The 23,156-nt window shown below is 42.7% G+C and overlaps 1 protein-coding gene across 6 annotated transcripts in view; it reads left to right on the plus strand.

Moving 5' to 3' along the window:
• Positions 1–2,573: 2,573 nt before the first annotated feature.
• OSMR (oncostatin M receptor) overlaps positions 2,574–23,156 on the plus strand; it is a 53,896-nt gene continuing 33,313 nt past the window's right edge. For 4 of the 6 annotated variants that reach the window (XM_024754672.1, XM_024754675.1, XM_024754677.1 and 1 more), the window contains exons 1-3: positions 2,574–2,643; positions 15,232–15,317; positions 22,601–22,773. In XM_024754672.1, coding sequence (XP_024610440.1) covers positions 15,245–15,317; positions 22,601–22,773 — 246 coding nt within the window. In that variant the 5' untranslated portion in view covers positions 2,574–2,643; positions 15,232–15,244. Of the gene's footprint in view, positions 2,644–2,888; positions 3,010–13,728; positions 13,843–15,231; positions 15,318–22,600; positions 22,774–23,156 lie in introns of those variants that run through there. The other 2 variants (XM_024754673.1, XM_024754674.1) reach the window with 2 other exon arrangements.

Genomic DNA, 23,156 nt, shown 5'->3' on the forward strand with positions numbered 1-23,156 from the left:
TCTGTGTCCAAATTTCCCTCTTCCTATAAGGATAGCAGTCATTGGATTAATCCAGTCTGACCTCATCTTACCTTGATTAAATCTGCAAAAACAGTATTTCCAAATAGGGTCATATTCTGAAGTTCTGGGTGGACATGAATTTTTAGAGGACACTATTCAGCCTAGTACACCATCCTAAGGGTATGATCACAGATTTACAGGTGCTATAGTAACTAGTCTCTAGAAAGAGGAATATGTTCAAGAAATTGGAGCGGTGCACAAAATAAATGAATTGTTTGTGGGCACCTGTTTGAGGATGTCATTGAGAGGACGTGACCTCCGGTTGACCCTCCAACCCCAGGCAATTAGAACCTCTTTATCCCCTCCCCTGTCCTTAGAATGTATGTTCTGTCCACTGTTCCTGTACCAGGAGCCATTTTCAAGGATGTAGCCTTGAGAGAGCAATGTGTTGTTGAGATCATGTGGTCTGTACACTGGACTGAACCCCATTAAGGCTTCTATGTAAACTTTTAAGATTCTGGCAGGCAGGAGAGGAGATGTATTTATCTTCCTTCTGCCTGAGACAAGCCTTCTATGTAAATTAGCTGCCTATTAACACTGCCATCTACCAATCTGAATGGGTCTACCTCTCCTTGACCTTTGTGTAATGGGGCAAGTTTAGAATTTCACTAGGGGAATTCCCTGAGGTCATGAACCAACAGCACCGATTTTTTGTAACTCAGTTTCTTTCAATTGTTATAGGAGCCCAAAGTAAGTGAAGACTTACTTTGCAGAAATTCATCACACTCAATATGTTTTATTTGGCATCTCATCTGCTATAAGAAACACCCCTCTGAACTGTTTCTGTAAAGAAGAAATTAACATTTTTTTTCACTCAGTGAAATAGAGAATCAGAAAGCCTTCCTAACCCTTCCTAACCCTTGGGTAGCCACGCAGATGGCTAAACTAATGGCTCTAAAAAAACTCTTGGACTCCATTTAAAAAAAACTCTTGGACTCCATTAGTTTAGCCATCTGTGTGGCTACAGAACCTCTGTCAGACCAGGTAACCAAATGTAAAATAGCTAGTGGGAAGCAGCCACAAAGCACAGGGGGATCAGCTCCCTGCTTTGTGACCACCTAGAGGGGTGGGATAGGGAGGGTGGGAGGGAGGGAGACGCAAGAGGGAAGAGATATGGGGATATATGTATATGTATAGCTGATTCACTTTGTTATAAAGCAGAAACTAACACACCACTGTAAAGCAATTACACTCCAATAAAGATGTTTAAAAAAAAAACAAACTCTTGGAATAATGAGAGGTGTGGCAAAGGACCATTCATTTATTTAGACAAAAGTACCTTTAACCGCATTATCATCAAACATTCACTATATGGAGCACAGTAATGCTGTCTTTGTGGCACCATTAGATATTATGTGTATTTAGGCCTAAAAAGAATTCTTTCCCTGGGATGGCATTGGGAGAGCAAAAAATGACACAAAGGAGCAAAAAGGACAAACATAAAAGTAACATTTGGGCTGATTCTGACATTATTTTGAGCCATCCAGTCAATTCCATAAGTGATTCTAAGATATGATTCATGGGCGACCCTTCTTGATTACTCATGGCTCCCCCAGTCCCTGCCATCTGTGGTACTTTGCAGTACCTGAATCCCACCAGGCTTAGCTGACCAAAAACTAGGCCCCATGAACAAGCCTCCGGAGCTGCGGGGCATCCCTTCCCGACACCTGAGCCCCCCACTCTCCTCTCTGGGTCCAAGGCTACCACCATAGCAACCGTATTCAGTTGGTTTCCATACCAGCTCCAAAGTCGATAAGCCTTTACAGAGTCCATCATATAACTACGAGGAGAGGGCAAATATGCATGTCAAAGGCCCTGTATTTGAAATACGTATTTCAAAGTCTGGACGGCATTATTAAGAGGAAAAGTAAGCCATGCTGCAGCACACACAGCTCTTTGTGAAACTAAGGTTTCAGGACAGTTGTGCAGGCGAGACTGTGACAGGGTGTTTCTAGAGAGGAACGCAAAGCAGGATCCTAGAACTACTTTTTATTTGTATTGCTCTGACGCCAAACGGAAACACAGTAAGAAGTTTGTCTGGGGCGCTTGTCTTTTACCCAAAGACTTTCTGCCCGGGAGCCCAGGGGTTCTGCCTGTAGGTTGGGATAACAAGTGGCCCCGCGGGATCCCACTGGCTTCGCTCTGCGCCCGCGGGGTGGCCGGCCGGCGGGGTCCGCAGCGCGGCACGGGGGCGCGATGCCCGGCCTGCCGAGTTTTCGGTTTCCACTTTTCCCTTCCAGGCCTCTCCCACTTCCTTTCCCCCCGGTCCCCACGTCCGGGGGCCCGCACCTCTGCAGGGTCCCGTCCGCTCCCCCCGGGGACCCAAAGGAGGCGAATTCCTGTGGGCCCCAGAAATGCCAAGAGTGCGCAGCGAGACGGGAAATTGCAAAAGTCCTCGCCCCTCTGCCCTCCCCCGCGGCTTTCCCGTAACTCCCGCCCCTGGGCGCGCGCCCCGCAGCTGATTCATTGCCCGGGCGCGGGGCCGGCCCTGCACGTCCACACCCGCGCTCGCCCCCGCCTCGCACCGCGGCGGCAGCCAAGCCGACGAATCAGCCCGGCTCACGGAGCCTTACCGCCCGCGGCGTGAGTACCCACCCGACCGCCCGTACCGCTCACCTCCGCGCGCCCCGCCTCCCTCCGTGGCTCTTCCTACGGACGGACCTGGGTGGCGTCCGGTAGAATCCGACCCCTTTGCCGGCCCTTCCCGGCTGGACGCGGCCCGGAGCTCAGCCGTCTTCTCCCCTGCTTGGCGCCGCCGAGGCCCCGCGTTTGCTTTGGTTCGGGATTCGCTCTGCTCCGAGACGGTGCTCTGAGGGGTCCTCACCCGTGGCGCGCCAGCCTGGTGCGTAACACTGGAATACTAATTCTTCCCAGAGCGCACGCTGCTGGGGACACCACGACGGTTCTTACCCTGCTTTTACGTTCGCCATCCCACCGCCTCTTTCGCAGGTAGCTGGGAGTTAAAATTCCCGTTTGACCCACTTTTGCCTCTCTCCCAACACTCCAGAGTGAACTGCTGTCTCTAGCCTCCCCTCACGCTCCCTTAACCCCCACCTGACAGTCATTCCTCTCGCAGTCCGCGATCTCCCTCCACCCGGTCTCTGTTTACACCTGGAAGCGGGAGGCGCTCGCGCGCAGGTGGAGCGGGAAATCCCAGGGAGGTGTCTGGGGTAGACGCCAAGCGAATGCAAGGAGCGCCGAAGTGTCTGGCCGGGCGGTGGGAGCCTTGCGTTTGTAACTAACCCACCCCTCATCCTTTTATAGACAAACCTTTCCTAGGCAAAAAGCACGGAGGGGTTCAATAACTTGTCCAAGACCGTAGAGCTGGCCGCGGTGGCAATGACGTCGCGAAGCGCGGGGCTTTGCCCCTGACACCGAGAGCCCTTTCTTGACAGTCCTTGGCCCGCTCACGCATCCATCCGTCCTGCCTGCCTGTCCTATGGTGGGAAGCACAGTGCGCCGTGCCACTGATCAGGGACGCCTGGTAACTGACAAGCCTGAAGACTGAACAAGCTTATTCTCCAGCTCGAGAGGTCGATGTAGGCAGAGGATATGATAGAACTGAACGTAGTGTATTTCATTTGAGCTAGAAGGAGGGAAGCTCTGGGTCTTATTCTCAAGTCTAAACTGACTTTGGGACTTGGGTCAGGTTAACTTTATGGCCTCAGCCTCTGTCTCCTCCTCTGCAAAATAATAATGGTTCACACTTACTATGGGACCAGGCACTATTCTAAGTACTGTACATACGTTAGACGATTTAAGCGTCACCAGTGAGGTAGGTAGCAGTTTTCTCATTCTGATTTTATCAGTGAGAAAACTGAGACCCAGAGAAGTTAAGTAACTTGTCTGTGGTCACACAGCTAGCGCGTGACAGTCAGGATTTGGCTTTGGAATCTGCTTATAACCACTGTGTTGTGCCTCAAACTCTAGGACCCTTTTTAGAGTGTTTCCCACCCCACCCCACTCGTGGTGCTTCATTATTGTCCTGCTTTGTCTCTCTCCTTGGCTGTTTTAAAATGCACTCAGAGACCCTTGAAGCTGAAGGGCCCCAAAGGGTCATAGTGGCCAGGGGTTCCCAAACTTAGCTGTGTCTTAGAATCATTCTTGAAGCTTTTCAGAGCGCTGGCCTCCAGCTTCACCTGCCTACTCAGAATCGTCAGAGCATGCTAAGTTTGGCATCTCCCAGATAGCGTTCAGTATTGTTAGAATGCCTCCAGTGGGAGGGAGCTCACCAGCTAACGTGATTGTTGGACAGAGCTAATTCCCAGCTGTAACTTGCCTCCTTGTGGTACCTGTTCTGTCTCCTGTTGTCTCAGCAAATGTGTCTAAACCTCTAAACCTTCTGTATCAAAGGCCACCTTGAGAGGAAAGGGCTGGTCTTAGGTGTCCAACGGGGGCTGGAGCCACACTGGGGAGAACACTTACACACTGGGTCTTTTCCTTCTACCCCATTCTTTAACCTGAAAGAGCAGAAACATCTACAGGGGTGCAGGGAGGTGTTCCAGAGTCTCTGTTGTTTCTTGTAACCCTTTGTCCTGAAAAAGGAACCAAATCAGGAAAACTATCAGGGTGTTGAAAGAGGAATCCATGGTGCTGTGATTTGACAAGAAGAAGGTGTGTGTTTTCCTTGTGGGAGGATTTTTGGCTTGGGTGGAAGGAAAACTGAGTGTCATCTTGCTCACTTACAGGAACAGTGAGCCCTGGCTCTCTTTTCCCTGGGGGAGGAAGTCCTCCTTGATTGAAAAAAATATATGGAAGGGGGAAATATAAGACAAATAAGATTTTGTGAGAAATACCCCTCCCTCCAAGCAGGCTTCCTTGCTCTGTAAAGCACAAGTTTCTTCTCCAGCAGCTGTGTCCTTGCCTTTACAAGGTTGTCTATTTTATTTTTGTGTTTTAAAAATAATGCAAATAATAAGTGAATATATATATGAACTATATGAAATGAAATGCACTCCTACTCCCACACAGAAGAGGGTAAGTTCAGGTTGGTACCTACTATTCCAAGATTTCTTCTTTTCTATACAATTGCATAATATGTATCTATACACTATGTTTTTTTAAAGATATTTTTCTTTTTTTAAAATTGTACAGTTATCTATTTATTTGTTTATTTTATTTTACTTTATTTTTGGCTTTGTTGGGTCTTTGTTTCTGCACACGGGCTTTCTCTAGTTGTGGCGAGTGGGGGCTACTTTTTGTTGTGGTGCGTGGGCTTCTCATTGCGGTGGCTTCTTTTGTTGCAGAGCGCAGGCTCTAGGCGCGTGGGCTTCAGTAGTTGTGGTGGGAGGGCTCAGTAGTTGTGGCTCCCGGGCTCTAGAGCTCAGGCTCAGTAGTTGTGGTGCACAGGCTTAGCTAGTCCGTGGCATGTGGGATCTTCCCGGACCAGGGCTTGAACCCGTGTCCCCTGCATTGGCAGGCAGATTCTCAACCACTGTGCCACCAGGGAAAACCTACACTATGTTTTAATATATGTAAATGAGATCTTACTATCATTGTGCAGCTTATTTTTTCACCCCCAAGTCTTAGCGCTCTAACATCTCCGTATGTACCTCTTTTGCTAATGGCTACGTGTTATTCTAAGGTAATAATGCTTATTCTTGTTTCTTATTATTTTAGAGACATTTTTTTCATCCTTTCCCTTATTGATGGACATTTGAGTTGTTTAAAATTATCCAGCATTAGCAACAGTGCTTCAGGGAAGATTGTGCATTCATCTTTGTGCTTAAGCCCGAGTATAATATCCTAGGAGAGAGATTTGTGGGTCCAAGTGTTTATCCATTTTTCAACTTGATAGATAAAACCCTTCAAATTGCACCACTGACCCACCCCAGGTACTAATTTAAACTCAGCCCATGAGACTCTATTTCCCTCATCCTTCCTAAAACCAGGTGTTATCTCTTTTTTTTTTAATTTAAATTTTCAAATCTGGTAAATGAGTGAAACCCAATAAGGCATTTTAATTTGCATTTTGCTGATTATTGCTGCCATTTAATATTTCTAAACACAATATTTATGGATCATGTGTGTCTCCTGTCAATTACCTGTGCGTATCCTTTGCTCACTTTTCTGCTGAGTTGCTTTCTCTTATTTCTGTTTACTGCAGAAGCTCTACAGGTACTCAGTTTCTTAATCTTTTGTCTGTTGTAGATGATGCAAATATTGCTTCTAGTGTAGTGCTCATTTTCCAAATTTTTTTGATTATGGTAAAATACATAATATAAAATGTACCATTTTAATCACTTAAAGTACACAGGTCTGTGTCATTTAGTACATTCACATTGTTGTGCAACCATCCCCACCGCCCATCTCCAGAACTCTTCATCTTGCAAAACTGAAACTGTACCCATTAGACAATAATTCCCCATTCCCCCTCTCTTCCCAACCCCTGACAGCCATCATTCTACTTTCTGTCTCTATGCATTCAAATACTCCAGGTACCTCATATAAATGGGGGAATCATATAGTCTTTGCCTTTTTGTAACTGGCTTATTTCACTTAGCAAAATGTCCTCAAGGCTCATCCATGCTGTAGCATGTATCAGAATTTCCTTCCCTTTTAAGGCTGAATAATATTCCATTGTTTATGTATACCACATTCTGCTTATCCATTTATAATGCTTTTATTTATTTATTTTCAAAATAAATGTATTTATTTATGTTTTATTTGTGGCTGCGTTGGGTCTTCGTTGCGGTGTGTGGGCTTCTCACTGCAGTGGCTTCTCTCATTGCGGAGCACGGGCTCTAGGCGTGCAGGCTTCAGTAGTTGTGGCACACGGGCTTAGTAGTTGTGGCACGTGGGCTCAGTAGTTGTGGCTCACGGGCTGTAGCGCGCAGGCTCAGTAGTTGTGGCACACGGGCTTAGTTGCTCCGCGGCGTGTGGGATCCTCCCAGACCAGTGATCGAACCCGTGTCCCCTGCATTGGCAGGTGGATTCTCAACCACTGTGCCACCAGGGAAGCCCAATGCTTTTATTTTTAACTATCTTTTGCTGCACAGAAGTTTTAAATGTTTGTGTAATCAACTCTGCAATCTCATGCTTTCTGTGCTTTGTCTAGCTTAGAAAGGTCTTTTTCACCTAAAAATTATTTTTAAGTTTTTTTCTAATACTTTTATTATTTAGGTTTTACATTTAGCTCTGCAAATTTTCAGATTTTTGTATAAGGTGAAAGGTAAAATGTAACTTAACTTTTTTCTTAAGTTTTAAGCAGTTGATCCAATACTGTTTATATAATCATACAACTTTTTTCTAACTCATTTGAAATTCTATTTTTACAGTAAAATAAATTCCTATTTATATAAGGCCCTGTTTCAGGATTCTACCCTATTTCACTGATCTATTTTTGTCTCTTCTTCTGCCAATATCACCTGTGTTAAATGATACAGCTTGATGGTATATTTTTATATCTAGGAGTATATATTTGTGGTTTTTTCCCTCAGAACTTTTTTTGAAAATGATTCTCATACATTTTCATTTTGTATAAACTTTACAAATAACTTGTCAAGTTTAATAAAATCCTATTGGAATTTTTCTTAAGATTTTCTTGGCTTTCTAATTATCAGTAATTTTTTTATGCCTTAATGTCGATTGTCGTATGCCCTTCACACATGCAGGAAGCTGCGTGATGTGACTGGCGAGTGACTCACATGGCTCAAGCTCTGAATTGACTGTGTCAACCTGGACAAGTTACTTTTAGCCTTTCTTAGCCTTAATTTCCCTATCTTTGTATGGGGATAATAATTGAATCTCCTTTCAGGGGGCTGTTATAAGGATTCTATTAATGAATGCATGTAAATCACTTAGCAAAGCACCTAGCAGAGGGTTAGCACCCAGCACGTGCTAGCTGGGATCATTTTCACATTTCCCTTCCTATCCTGCTGTGGGCACTGCAGTGTGCCTTGTCAGAGCAAGAACTGCTAAAGCTTCTCCTTCATATATCCATAGTGTCCTAGGAGACAAAAATATGTAATAAATATTGAATATAGTAGTGCTTCTCAAACTTCAGTGTGTATCTGCATCACCTGGGGATCTTGTTAAATGCAGATTTTTATCCCACACTTTGCATATGTAGTCTCTCACTGATATATATGTGTGTGTGTATATATATATATATATATATTTTTTTTTTTTTTTATTGATTTTCATTCCTTATGCAAAAGGTCACTGTCAATAATTCTATTGGTATATCCTAGTATACTCTTTCAGAAATGCAAATCAAATCATGCTCTTTCTCATCTAAAAATGTTTCATAACCTTCCATGCCTTAGAATATGAAGTACCAATTCCTCGGCATGGCATAAAAAGCTTAATCACAGCCCAGTTCCTTTCTAACTCCCAAGCACTTCTCCTGTCCATTCTCTCTTTTACAGCTTCCACACACAATGAATTTCAACTTTTTGAAACCCACCAAGCAATGTCCAATTCCCCAGCCATTCCCACTCCCTGTAAATGTCCTGCCTGATGCTTGTCTATCTGTTGAACTGCTAAAATTCGTGAAAATTCCAATTTCAATGTCACTTCCTCTGGGACAACTTTCCTGACTTTCAGAGGTCATCAATTCCTCTTTTTTTTGGCTGTATGTGGGCCTCTCACTGTTGTGGCCTCTCCCGTTGCGGAGCACAGGCTCCGGACGCGCAGGCTTAGCAGCCATGGCTCATGGGCCCAGCCGCTCCCCGGCATGTGGGATCTTCCCGGACCGGGGCACGAACCTGTGTCCCCTGCATCGGCAGACGGACTCTCAACCACTGCGCCACCAGGGAAGCCCCCATTTATCTTTTGATGGGCACATGGGTTGCTTCCATATCTTGACTATTGTAAATAATGCTGCAATGAACATAGGGGTGCATACATCTTTTAAAATTAGTGTTTTCATTTGCTTCAGATAAATACCCAGAAGTGGAATTACTGGATCATATGGAGTTCTATTTTTAATTTTTTGAGGAACCTCCAAAGTGTTCTCCATAGTGGCTGCACCAGTTTACATTCCCATCAACAATGCAGGAGGTTCCCTTTTCTCCACATCCTTGTCTGCATTTGCTATTTGTTGTATTTTGATGGTAGCCATTCTGACAGGTGTGAGGTGGTAACTCACTGTGGTTTTGGTTTGCATTTCCCCGATAATTAGTGATGTTGAGCATCTTTTCATGTGCCTGTTGGCCATCCATATTTCTTCTTTGGAAAAATGTCTATTCAGGCCCTCTGACCATTTTTTAATTGGGTTGTTTGTTTTTTTGATGTTGAGTTTTATGAGTTCTCTGTTTATTCTAGTAAAGCTAATGGTCTTGCATTTACATCTTTGTTCATCTGGATTTAATTTTGTTGAAGGAAATGAAGCAGTAGCAATAATGATCAAATTAACATTAATTGGATTTACTGTGTGTATATTCTCATAATCTTATGTGATCCTCATGGCAATCCTATGAGGTAGATTATTTATTCTCATTTTACAGAAAAGAAAATCGAAGCCTAGATGGTTTAAGTAACTTGTCTATAGTCCTATAGTTATTAAGTGCCAGGGGGGGATTAGACCCTAAGTAGTCTTATGTCAGAGCAGCTGTACATAACTGTTACAGCTTCCTTTTCCCATACATGTCTGGGTTGGTACATTGTTCCAGTACCATTTGGGTGAATAATGTATCTTTTCTCAAATGAAGTATCACCTTTAGCATTTACTAAATGCCTACATATTCTTTGGGTTCAGAATATTCCTTGGATCCAGGTTTTCCAGTTCTTTCTTTGACTTCACATACAACTTAGAGACTCAACTTTACTCCTATCTGGAATCACAGATTGCAAGAATCGTTAACTAAACATTGCTTAAAAAAAGAAGATGAGCTGTGAGTCAATTCAGTCTCAGAAATCAGGATTGACCTTACAAAACTAGTAGAAACACTTAATGGGTAGGTTTAGAGGGCGGGGAAGAAGTGCTTGAACCCTGTGCGTGCCTCCGAGTGATGGATACTTAAGGAGGAAGGGGTGGTGGAATTGGGGTGAAACCTTGTGGGTTATCAATCCTATGCTGTAACGGTGGAGGCCCTTTCAAAGGGGCTCCGAAAGACAAATGGCAGGGCTCTTAAAAAAAAAAAAAGAACAGAACCTGGAAGATGTGGGCATCCTCCATGAAGTGGCATGCAACTCTTTGTACTGCCACATAGAACTCTTTCACAAGGTACACACACGGATCCCGTGTCCTACTTGAACAGCTTCTTCTTTAAAATAGTATTTGCATATGACATCACTGGGGCACCCAGCCAATTTTGAAGAGTTTGGAAACACACCCATGTTCTTGAGAAGCAAGTGATCGGTTAAGCTGCTTCCCATGGGGATTATTTGAGGTGGGGAAACTTCTCAGGAATAAATATTTCAGTAATGACAGGACAAGAAGTGCTGGTGAAGAGGGGCAGGTTTTTCAAAAGCTGTGTTTTCATTGCACATGTAGTTTTTATTACACATGTAGTAGATATTTGAATATCCCTCTAGTATTACACATGAGGGGTATTCAAAGGCATCTTCTTTTTGCAAAGAGACAAGATTTGAATGAGAGGTTCTACGAAAGGAGTGGGTAATTTTTCTTTTCTTTCCTCCCTTTTTCCTCCAGAGAAGGAATGTCAATGAAAGACTATGAATTCGGCAACATTTGGCAACAGAAAATGTAGAAGGGCCTGAAAAAGAATCTATTTTAATTAAAATAAAATTGAGGGCTTCCCTGGTAGCGCAGTGGTTGAGAGTCCGCCTGCCGATGCGGGGGACACGGGTTCGTGCCCCGGTCCGGGAAGATCCCACATGCCGCAGAGCGGCTGGGCCCGTGAGCCATGGCCGCTGAGCCTGTGCGTCTGGAGCCTGTGCTCCGCAACGGGAGAGGCCACAACAGTGAGAGGCCCGCGTACTGCCAAAATAAATAAATAAATAAATAAATAAAATTGAAAGCAAGGAAGAGAGAATGCAAGAAAATTGGTACAAGTTTTTGTTCGTTTACTGGCTATTGACTGGGTAGCAACTGCGTTCTGGTACTGTGACAGACGTGGGGAATAAGATGTAGACCTGTCCTCAAGCAGCTCATAGTCTGGGTAGGAAAAATGGAGATCTGAAAAATAAAAATCAAGAACAGATTTTGTCTGGATTTGTTAATCCCATAATCCTAATAACAGATACAAACTACTATATATAAAATAGATAAGCAACAAGGAATTACTGTGTAGCATAGTGACCTATATTCAATATCTTGTAATAACCTATAATGGAAAATAATCTCTCTCTGTACACACACACACACACACGCACACGCACACATAAACTTACTGTATGCCTGAAACTAACACAATATTGTAAATCAACTGTACTTCTTTTCTTTTTTTCTCTTTGGCTGCACTGTGCACCTTTGTGGGAATCTTAGTTTGCCGACCAGGGATTGAACCTGGGCCCCGGCAGTGAGAGTGCTGAGTCCTAACCACTGGACCGCCAGGGAATTCCCTCAACTATACCTCAATTTTAAAACACTGGGGAAATTTTTTTAAAAAAGAGAACAGATTTGGGAAAGGACAATGTCATGCAGATGGGGCAGGAAAGTATTTTTCCTTTCTGAATTCTGCCACTTCGTACTTCCCAGACTTTCTTTTCTTACTGGAAAGTGGACGTGGCAATGCTCCTTGCTCATGGTCGTGGAGAGAGAAAGCCTGTTGAATGAATGGGAGAGCTGGGTAGCCTCTCTCGGGTCAGAAGCTGAGCTTCAGAGGAAAAACCAAACCCTGCTTGGTGCACCCTGAGCATCTGTAGGGGAACTTGCCAAGCAGCCGCCTGGTGCTGAGGGACTCACCAGCCCTCATCCTTGAGGTGATGGGGGAAAGCCTGGCCTAATCTTGGATTTTCATTTTGATCTGCATAATGGGGAGAACTGTAGGGTGTAGAGTACCCCAGGGCTATGTGCTCGGACCTCTTTCTCTTTTCTGTCTGTACACCCTCTTGGAGATCTTTCAGTCCTATGGCTTTAAATACTATTTGTATGCACCAGGCATGCCTGGATTTATACCCCCAGCCACGACCCCTCCCATGGCCCTTCCACATGATGTATCCAGCTAGCTACTTGACACCTCCACTTGGATATCAAGTGAGCATTTCAAATTGAGATGTCACAGGTTGGGTCCTTGATACAGCCCACTAAATCATTCTTCTGCTTCTCCATGAATGGTGATTCCATTTTCCCAGGGACTCAGGCCAAAATTCTTGGAGCCATCCACGATGTCTCACTTTATCACCACCCCGCACACCCTGCCAGCTCTATCTTTAAAATTTCTCCCATTTCATCACCGTTCCCATGGCCACTGCCATGCCCCCCGCCGGGTCTAAGCCAGCATCAGTCTCCCCTGGACTATGGCCGTGACCTCCACCTGCACTCCCTCATGCTACTCTTGCCCCCTTCAATGTCTTCAATACAGGGTCCTTCCTGTACAATATAAGGTAGACCGTGTTACTCCTTTGTTTAAAACTACCCAGTGGCTCCCATCTCAGAGTAGAAGCCAACGTCTCTAAAGCGTTTTCCCTGTCTGCTCTGCCTCACCGCATGCCCTGTGATTGCCCCGGTCGCTCACCTCCTCGCCCGTGCCAACACCCGGCTCCGTGTTGTTCCTTGACTATATGCCCAGCGCTCTGCCACCTCGGCATCTCTGCACAGGTCACTCCCTCACCTGCAGGCTTTTCACTCTGTTACTGGGGGTCTCACAGGGAAATAGCTGATGCACTCAGAGTCCGATAACTCGAGGAGGATTGACGTAGGAGGCGTGGAGGGGAACCACGTAGGCTGTGCAGCAGTCACCTGGGGCTCGGAAGAAGCTGGCCCAGAGCCCTTGGTGTCTGTGTTTTTCCAGCAGCATCAGGCTCTGTGCCTACAGGAAATCTGTTCATAGGGCATTTCCCAAAGTGGGTTCCACAGGGGTCTCTGAGAGGTTCTCCCATCTGCTGACTCTTGTTCTGCAGGTTTTGATGAACTGTTTTGATTTTAGGATTTCAGACAAGGCTAGGACTCGTAGTCCTTCTGCAAAAGGTCCTGAGGTGGTCTGGAGCCTGAAGTATCGGGATGGTGGCTGCCCGGTCACAACACTGGAAATAAGCACTTTGTTCTGTGCAGGCAGTGACCACTGGGTCATGGCTACCACCTGTCCAGCATGTGTAAAACCATGCCCATCAGAACTGATGAAAGGAAAACCAGGAAATCTAAGTGGCTGCTGGAATGAAGGTCCTCAGCTTCACAACCTGCCATGTGTGAGATGGTCAGACCTTAGAAGTACATCCCTTGTAAATACTCTTGTCCTTCAGTTTTGTTATATGACAACTTGTATTCTTTAGTTTCTGGTTATCTTTAATTGGTAGGTGGCCTCTAACTTCTAGTTTTAAGTTTCTCTGCCCCATGACTTGTTTAATTTTTGTGACATGTAAAATATTTGATTTACTAAAACTCCACCTTTTTACAAACATCTTAAATAGCCCTTTCGTGCAGAGGACACGAGGCAGCGTCCATCTCACCCCCGGAATCACCTGCTTTTTTTTTTTTTTTAATTGGGGTATAGTTGTTTTACAATGTTGTGTTAGTTTCTACTATACAGCGAAGTGAATCAGCCATATGTACACATATGTCCCCTCTTTTTTGGATTTCCTGGAATCACCTGCTTTTGAATTGCAGGGATGAGCTCTTCTCATGGTGGTGGCTCCTGTGTTCCTTGGGTGACGTAAGTGCCAGGAGGATGGGACCCTGTGCCGTAGACCAGGATTGGATGGATATTTGAATGAACAGTGAGTGTCAGACAATTCACTGTGCCATTTTCCTTTGCCTCCCCTTTGGTTCTCAGCAGAAGATCTTTTCTCTTGAGTCAGTTTTCCCCCAGCTTTGATATGCAGTTGTAATAGGAACCTATCTGAAGTTGCCAGTAGAGACTTCAGTGCAGTATGGATGACCTGTTGCCAAAAATTGAAGTAGCAGAAAGCAGTGCTTAAAGAATCAGGAAGTAAAGCTGTCACTTGAAGACTTGTGCTCCCACGTAAGCAGGTTTGACCACCCCAAAGTAATTGAATGGTTTGGTTTACCCTCTTCCTGTCTTCACTGTCGTCCCCATTTCTTGTAGAATGCCATTTAAAGGAAATAAATGGAGGGTGTGGGCAGTGAAAATGAATGATCTGGTTCATGGAATTTTGAGCTTTTGATGAAGCCCAAGGGGACTAGATGGGGGCAAAAGATGACTTTGAATTTTTCTTTGCTTCTCTCCATGATAAGTCAGAGTTTGAAGTAGAAAAGTGAAATTCAGTACTTCCCCTGACTAAACGTTTCTTATGAAATGAACATTTTAGCCTCCTTGAGGCCATCCAGGCTTATTCTGTGTGCCCTCGGATTGTCCAATGGTCTGAGGACCTGATGAGTCAGTGAAGCTCTTTGACCTGTAGTTCACAACCCTATTCTAAGACAAGGAAAACCGGAAATTATCTTGAACAATGAAACTCTGCCTGTCTTCGTCGGTGCCAAGTGCTCATTTCTCTCAGGTGACATTTTAAGGAGGGAGACAGGGCAGGGTGGAGATGACTCCCCCATGAGGAATTCATTCAAATGTAGCTCTTCTGTGACCGTTTTTTTAATATTTAACTTTTGTTTCTCTGCTTTATCTTTCTTCACCAACCTTTGCTTGGTTTGAAGAGATTGGTGGATCGTTATCTATTGCCACACAGACTCAGTGGCACATCTGGGAACAGCTGCTCTGGGCTGGGGCGTGGCCGGCTGCTGGCTGACCGAGGCTGGCCCCTGCTGGAGCAACTCAAGGGCTCAGCTCTGCCTCAGGTTTCTTGTCCTCCTCCTGGGTCTAATAGAATAGCCCAGAAATGCTCTTTTCGTGCCAAAGGTGGAAACACAAAAGAGCAAGCAGAAATACATAAAGTCTCTTGAAGCCTAGGCTCCAAGCTGGCCTACCATCACTTCTGCCTCATTTACGGGCCAAAGCAAGTCAGATGGAGCAGGGAGATTGCCTCATTGTGGGGCGAGGGGGGACTCCAAATTCACAGTGACGGGGGTATGGACATAAGGGGGAGAGAAGAACGGGAACCTTAATGCCATCGTCTTCCACAGTTGGTTCAAAGAAACTTGCTCAGAGCTAAAATTAAATAAAATTTCCCTTCTTTGCAATTTATCTTTTTCAGAAAACCAGAACCTATGGCTGTCTTTGCAGTTTTTCAGACAACATTCCTCTTGGCATTGCTGTCCTTGAGAACTTATGAAAGTGAAGGTAAGAAGTGGAAAGAACAGTAAAAAAAAAAAAAAATCACCTAGGGGAAAAAAAACAAGGTGACAGGTACTTTGGAGAAAAATCAACAGGTCATTTTTCTTTGAAAATTACTTGGAATTGGTAAGTAGCAGTGATTACCTTAGTCATGAGCTTCCTGATCTTGATGGCTCATTTTAGTAAGCTATACCTTAACCTTGATTTCCTGCTCAATGGAGTAAGCTATACCTTAGCCTTGATTTCCTGGTCAGTGGTAACTTGTCAGTGAATCTAATCCCAGAGAATGTCATGATCAATATATGGTCCATGGCCATTGCCAGAGGAGTTCCTTCTAAACTTGCTGGGTAGAGATGGGTTATGTGTCCAGTGTCAGCTGCAAGGTTAGAGCAAGTTGGGCTGTGCTACAACTGCGTTCTTTGAGAGGCTGTTACCTGCAAGATAATATGCTAAGTGCTGAAATGCTGTTTATGGGTAAAGAAATAGTATTTGTCTCTTAGCTCCTCCCACAGCGAAGGTATTTGGCCATAAATCAACTTTGTAAATAAAGTCAGTAAGAATTCAACACCATTAAAATGTTTATACATATTTTATCACTTTGAGCCAGTTTGAAGACAGATTCAAACTTGAGAGAGTTTCTACGGGTTTATAAAGTTTGTGTTGCTTTTACCTGTATTTTATAAAGCTTTACCTTTTCCTCTTTCTGCATTTATTCTTTGCTGTATACTCCCTTTGTAACAGAGGGTACAGGCATATGCTCTTAGTAATTACTCACACAATTCCTGTCCATGGATTCATGAAAATGATGTTTGCAAGAAATATCCATAGAAGTTATCCATTTCCCTTGAAACTCTGTGATAAGCTATTTGGAAATAAAAGGAAGATTTTGTTCTGATAAGAGCTCAATTCTCCGTCTGATATTCTTGAGGCCTGGGTTTAGTTTTTTATTAGGTTCAGGGCACATGAGAAGGTGCTACTTTTATGGGTTCTTAAAAATCACAGTTTGATTGTTGGTTTCTTCCATAATCTGGAGCTGAAAGGTGGAAATTAGGAGGACTCCTCTTTTGTAGTATCGATACCCCTCACTCTATCGATCTTACTTGCTAAAATCTAAGCATGACACACTGGGGCTGAGTGGGTGGTCTGTACCATAAGAATGTCTAGGCTCAGTTAGAGCTCCTGATTCCCAGACAGACCCAGGGCCCCAACTCCAGGCTCTCCAGAGAATCCAGGTGTTTAACCCAGGTGTTTAACCCTAAGCTTTTGGCCCAGCTCACTTCCCTAGTGAAGTCTCCATATCTGAGCTGACAAGTGTTCACTGTGAGCCTTCTACTTACAAGGGACTCTGCTCTCAGGGCAAGCTCTGTTGCTCACCCTTTCAGCTTCCTTTATTTAGATCCGACTTGCATTTACCTGTTTTTCTCTCCACCAGTCTTTGTTTCTGCTTCCAGCTTTCTCAGCTAAGCATACCCGCTTTGCGAAGTGATCCTGCTTTGTCCTCACCTTAACTGCTTGGATTTCTTGTCTCGATTTCTGCTGCATCTGACCCAGTACCTACTAAATGTCCACTCAAACCACTGGGCTTCTCACTCAATCACTCAGCCAGGCTCAGGCCTGAGACTCCCTTTCAGGTAACCTAGCTTCTCCTGTCCAATGAGACAGAGCCCAGGCTCACTTCCTGTTGGCCCTGGGCTCACTCTCCATCAGCCAGAGATCATGACTAGCATTTGGATGTATTTTCTTCCAGTCTCTTGTGCGTATGTATGCACAGACAGAGAAAGAGATATAAATGTGTAGGGTTTTTTTTATAGAGGTAAAATTATACTATATGTACACTGGGAGTATTTATACTATACATACTTTAATAAGTGTATATAGTATAAAGTTTATATATAAAGTATACTTATTGAAGTATAACTAGTGTAAAGTATATATAGTTATTACAGTATATATAGTATAAAGTATATATATTATATGTAATATAAATATATATACTAGGAAGTTATACTATATATACTTATTAAAGTGTATACAGGTAAATTATTAAACAAGTGGAGTATATATACTTTAATAAGTTTACTTTCGTATATACTTATCAAAATAATTAATACAATATATGATGAGAGTTTTTACCTTTGATGTTAAAAGTTTTTCTAGAAATAACATTATATTTAATGGCTGCATGGTATCCCATTTTACGAATGGGCCACGGTTTATTTCCTTAAGTAGTGTTGTTGGGACCAGACAGAGAAACAGGTTGGGGAAAATAGGAGGACAGTCCGTGACTAGATCTAGGTCTGTCTGATTCCAAGCCTGCCCTTTTTGGCCACACGCCGGTACAGCGTTATAAATTAAAGAGTTGGGCCAAGAGCCTTGGGTTCTGGTTGGGTTGTGTGGCCTTGGGAAAGTCATTCCCCTTTTCTTAGTTTCAATTTACTCATCTCAATTTCCTTTATCTCTCTGACTTTCCCTTGGCATTTCCTGCTATTTCCCAAGGATGTCCTAGATTGCTTTCCACCCAGTTATTTCTGACTGCTGTCTCTGGAGTACCTGAGTCACTCAACACTCACCAAGAGCATATGTCAATATAAAGAATTCTCCTTTTGTCTAAAGCGTCATATGGCAGCCTTCTAGAGCTTCCAGAAGTAAAGTTGATACTTGTAGGTGACTCACTCATTCAGCAACCAGCCATGGAGTGTCTATACCGTGAGAGGTACGTTACGGTCTTGGTTCCAGTGTGCTGAGTAAGACTCAGTCCCACCCATGTTCAGCTCACAGTCTGTGGAGAGACAAACACAGAACAGGCTATGACAGCACGCTGAGATCAGGGCTCACACGCTGGGTGGGAAAAGCAGCCCTGGGGAGAAGAGAGTGCCAGGAAGGACAAATTATTAGTGAGGGGCTGCTTGTCAGGCAGGCACTTGATATCGTGGTGATGCTGGGTCTGTGATTTGAGATCCGCATCTGCTGTGGGTAAGACGTCGTGCCAAGTTCTGGGGACAAGAGTTTGTTCAAAGGTACATAAGCCTCCGCCTCTGTCCTCCAGGAACTTTGAATCTAGAGTGAGACTGACAGCAACGAACGACCATACAGGCAAGATGAAATGAGGGCTAGGAAGGTGGGGTGACTTTGCATACACCCTGCTTCCCTGGTGCTGATGGCTCCACGGCTACTGAAACAACTTCCCCCATTCCATAAGGGATCTGCCCTTTCATCTCTCCCCATCTCCCGCTAGTTCACTGTATTAGGCTTGGAAGACACAGATTTAGGGAGAGAATGAATAACAGCTGTTGCCTCTAACTAGAGAATTGAGACATTTTATTCACAGAGGAGATAAAACCTCTAGCCAAATAGCAATAGAATATGACCACCATGTTTGGGCTTTGAGCATTCAGGAATTCCAACTTACTTCATTTACCTTTGAGTGAATAGGGCCTGATACATGATTCACTCTGCCCAAACTCGTTAAAAATCAGAATGCCAATTTATTAACTTTCAGTGGGGAATAAAACTGGAAAGATAACTGGGGCTCAGCCTTTTGGTGTAAATTTAGAAGACTAAATTATGCATTCTGCAGTGTCATTGTAGTGAAGTGAACCAGGTATCTTAATATTTCTTTTAAAATCTAGCATATTAAACTCAATATAAAAAACAAACAAACAACCCAATCCAAAAATGGGCAGAAGATCTAAATAAACATTTCCCCAAAGAAGATATACAGATTGCCATCAAACTCACAAAAGGATGCTCAACATCACTAATTATCAGAGAAATGCAAATCAAAACTACAATGAGGTATCACTTCACACAGGTCAGAATGGCCATCATCAAAAAGTCTACAAACAATAAATGCTGGAGAGGGTGTGGAGAAAAGGGGACCCTCCTGCACTGTTGGTGGGAATGTAAATTGATACAGCCACTATGGAGAACAGTATGGAGCTTCCTTAAAAAACTAAAAATAGAATTACCAATCTAAAGAACATTCGCAAAGTACAGAAAAGCATAAAAAAGAAAGTTAAAAAAAAATTAAAAAAAAATAAGAAAAAATAAAAAAAAAAAAGAAAGTTAAAATCACTCAACCTCACCATCCAGAAATAACTGTTAACATTTTAGTTTTACTTCTCTTTATAGCTTTTTAAAAATAGTGTAAGTACTTTAAAAAATATAAAATGGAGTGCATAGTTCAATATGATTTTTTTAAGTGTATGGAAAAAAATCAAGCAAAACATACATGATTTGAACTTGGCAATGGAGTGAGAGTGGAGTTGGTAGGATGCTGGGGATTCAATTTCTGTATTATTTGAACATTTTTATCATGATCATGTATATTTTAAAAATAATTTTTATTGAGGTGAAATTCATGTAACAAAATTAATCAGTTTATGGTTAAAGTGGACAAATCAGTGACATTTAATACATTGAATATGTTTTGCAATTACCACCCCTATATAGTTCCAAAACGTTTTTATTATCCCCAAACGTTTTTATTATCCCCAAAGGAAAGCCTGTAATCATTAAGAAATTATCCCCTATTCCTCCCTCCCTCAGCCCCTGGCAACCACCAATCTGCTTTATCTCTCTATGGATTTATCTATTCTGAATATTTCATATGAATTGAAACATACTATGTATATGAGACCTTTTATATCTGGCTTCTTTCACTTAGTGTAATGTTTTCAAGGTTTGCCTAATTTGTAGCATCATTCCTTATTCCATCGAATGGATATACCACATTTTGTTCATCCAGTCATCTGCTGATGGACATTTGGGTTGTTGCCACCGTTTGGCTATTGTGAATAGTGCTGCTACAAACATTTGTGTACGAGTATTTGAGTCTCTACTTTCAATTCTTTGGGATATATACCTAGGAATGGAATTGTTGGGTCATATGGTGATTTTAACTCTTTGAGGAACTTCCAAAATGTTTTCTACCGTGCTAAAGCCATTTTACGTCCCCACCAGCAATGTACAAAGGTTCTAATTTCTCAATATCCTCACAATGCTTATTTCCATTTTTAAAATTATAGCCATCCTGTGAGTGTAAGATAGTATCTCATTATGGTTTTGATTTGCATTTCCTTAATGACTAATGATGTTGAGCATCTTTTCATGTGCTTTTTCATCATTTGTACATCTTCTTTGGAGAAATGCCCATTCAAGTCATTTGCCCATTTTTTAAACTGACTTGTTTGTCTTTTAGTCGTTGAGTTGTAAGAGTTCTTTATATATTCTGGATGCTAGATAAGTGATTTGCAAATATTTTCTCCCATTCTTAGTTTTTTTTCTCTTTCTTGACAAGGTCCTTTGATGCACAAAAGTTTTTAATTTTGATGGAATTCAATTGATCTATTTTTTTCTTTTTTGGCTCATGCTTTCATGTCATATCTAAGGACCCACTGCCAAATCCAAGGTCATGGGAGTCCATACTGAGATTTTAACTGGTACTCTAGCCGTCCCCAGCACCGCATTTACAAAATATTACAAAGGATGGGTATCTTTTTGGGAAGATAGTCATTGATGGCTAATAACTTGGATTTTATGGACACTCTTGTTAACCTAACTTCCATAGAATGAATTTTCTGAGATTTTTAAAAATAAATTCTGAGGCTAATGCTTTACTTGGATCACGAACCTGTCTACCATGTGGACCATTCACATGAAAAACTTCATGCTTATATCTACCAGGAATGCTTCTCAGCTTATCTGGCTGGGTCCAGAGCCCCGTCCTTTTCATTTGTATCCTGAGTTTGGCAGGACATGGTGGGAGCCATGCAGCGTACTTCTCAACATCCCATTCCATGTGACCTTTGATTGGGCAGGATGCGCCTGCCTTAACAGTTGGCGGGCAGTGCAGTAAAGGGGAGCAAGGTTTTGGTATTAGAGAGATCTATACTTAAATCCCATATAGCTTTGTGTAAATCATTTAAGCTTACTGAATTTTAGTTTCCCCATCTATAAAAAATTACTGTCTGAGTTTTACAGTGGGCATTACACGAGACAACGTATGTAAAGCACCTAGCAGTGTGCCTGGTAAATAGTACGTGTTCAATCTTGTTGCTGTTATTTTTACCTCTCTGTGAGAAAAATAGCACATGTAGAATGGCAGTTTTGGAACATTTTTTTCCAGTATTAGAGATTCTTTCCATTTTTATTCTCAAAAGAACATACTCTCTTGCCTTTTAAACTAGGTGCCAGAGGGTCTCAGATCACTAGGGGAAACCCCCAAAGAACTAGAAAAATGAATGCTGAAAAGATGAAATCTGCTCCACCATGGACCATCAATTATCAGTTTTTTTTTTCTCTACAGTCTTAATCTTTTCAGTACCTTTGCACCATTCCCAGTTTACTTTAGACTCCCTCAGAAGGGAGTGAAACCAGTTGATTCGGCAATACACAATTCCTTTTGAATCTGTACAGCATTTCCTCTGCTTATGTAAAAAGTGGTGCTTTGTTCTTCTCCAAGAATTAGCAGTGATCTCACTCACTCCATCAGGCCCCATCCTCTCTCTGGGCTGTTTCCTAGCTCACTGACCTCAGCAAGTCTGTTTTGTGTTTGAATCTCTGCTCTTTGACAGACTCTATCACACCACTAAATATTCTAAACTTGCAATGACTCATTACTTCTTACGAGTCTGTTGTGTCTCTCCAGCTAGGTTCCTTCCTTGAGCTAGAAACCTTGTCACAATTATTTTATTTCACACTAAGTGCCTAGTCTCATCCGAAGAGTCCAGTGAATTCTTGCCAGAGGTGTTTTAAGTTCAGTGCATTGAGATTTAAGCAATAATATCTAGAGATGGAACTTGCTGTCACTTTATAGCTACTTAATAAACTATGAAATACTGACTTCCAAAAAGAAAACTTTCATTTTAGATGTTCTCTTATAGCAAATTTATAGCAAAATGTCCTCTTTCTTTATTTATAGCAAAAAGTCCTCTTGAAATGAAATTTATAGCAAAATGTCCTCTTTCTTTATTCAGCCTTATTACAAATTTCTGAACCATTTAGATTGTTCAATAGAGTATCCTTTTGTCTTGTGAAACTGTTTATCAATTTATTAATTTGCTGTGTATCATTGAGCAAGTCATTTCATTCATCTAGGTCTTAAATTCTTTATCTGCTGAGTGATTTCTGAATTCCCTCCAGGTTTTCAAAGTGTCTAATTCTAGAATGTATATGTGAGCAATAATTTCCACAGCTAAACAATGGTGATATTGAACAGTTTAATTATCTGTGACTATTCAATCATACTCCTATTAAATGTTATTTCATATCTTGTTTTGGCCTTTCAGTCTTATCTGAGCCTTTACCATTAACTCCTGAATCGCTGAAAGTTTCTGTCAATTCTACGTGTCAGTGTTTGCATTTACAATGGACTGTCCACAGCCTCGCTTATCATCAGGAATTGAAAATGGTTTTTCAGATACAGATCAGTAGATTTAAAACATCCAATGTCATCTGGGTGGTAAGTATTTTTCTTTTTCGCTCAATATTTAAAAAATCCTTTTCTGACACTGTGTTTTATCTTTTATAACATCCCCCCAAATCCCAATATGGAAATATTTGGGCAACTCAGAATAGTTGTCCTAAATAATCACGTTTCTGTGTTTTTAGTTAAGAGTGTCCCGGACAGGGCTTCCCTGGTGGCGCAGTGGTTGAGAGTCTGCCTGCCGATGCTAGGGAGCACGGGTTCGTGCCCCGGTCTGGGAAGATCCCACACACCGCGGAGCGGCTGGGCCCGTGAGCCATGGCCGCTGAGCCTGTGCGTCTGGAGCCTGTGCTCCGCAAAAGGAGAGGCCACAACAGTGAGAGGCCCGCGTACCGCAAAAAAAAAAAACAAAAAGAAAA

This window comes from Neophocaena asiaeorientalis, unplaced genomic scaffold, assembly GCF_003031525.2.
Source record: "Neophocaena asiaeorientalis asiaeorientalis breed wild unplaced genomic scaffold, Neophocaena_asiaeorientalis_V1.1 scaffold229, whole genome shotgun sequence".
Taxonomy (NCBI): Eukaryota; Metazoa; Chordata; class Mammalia; order Artiodactyla; family Phocoenidae; genus Neophocaena; species Neophocaena asiaeorientalis.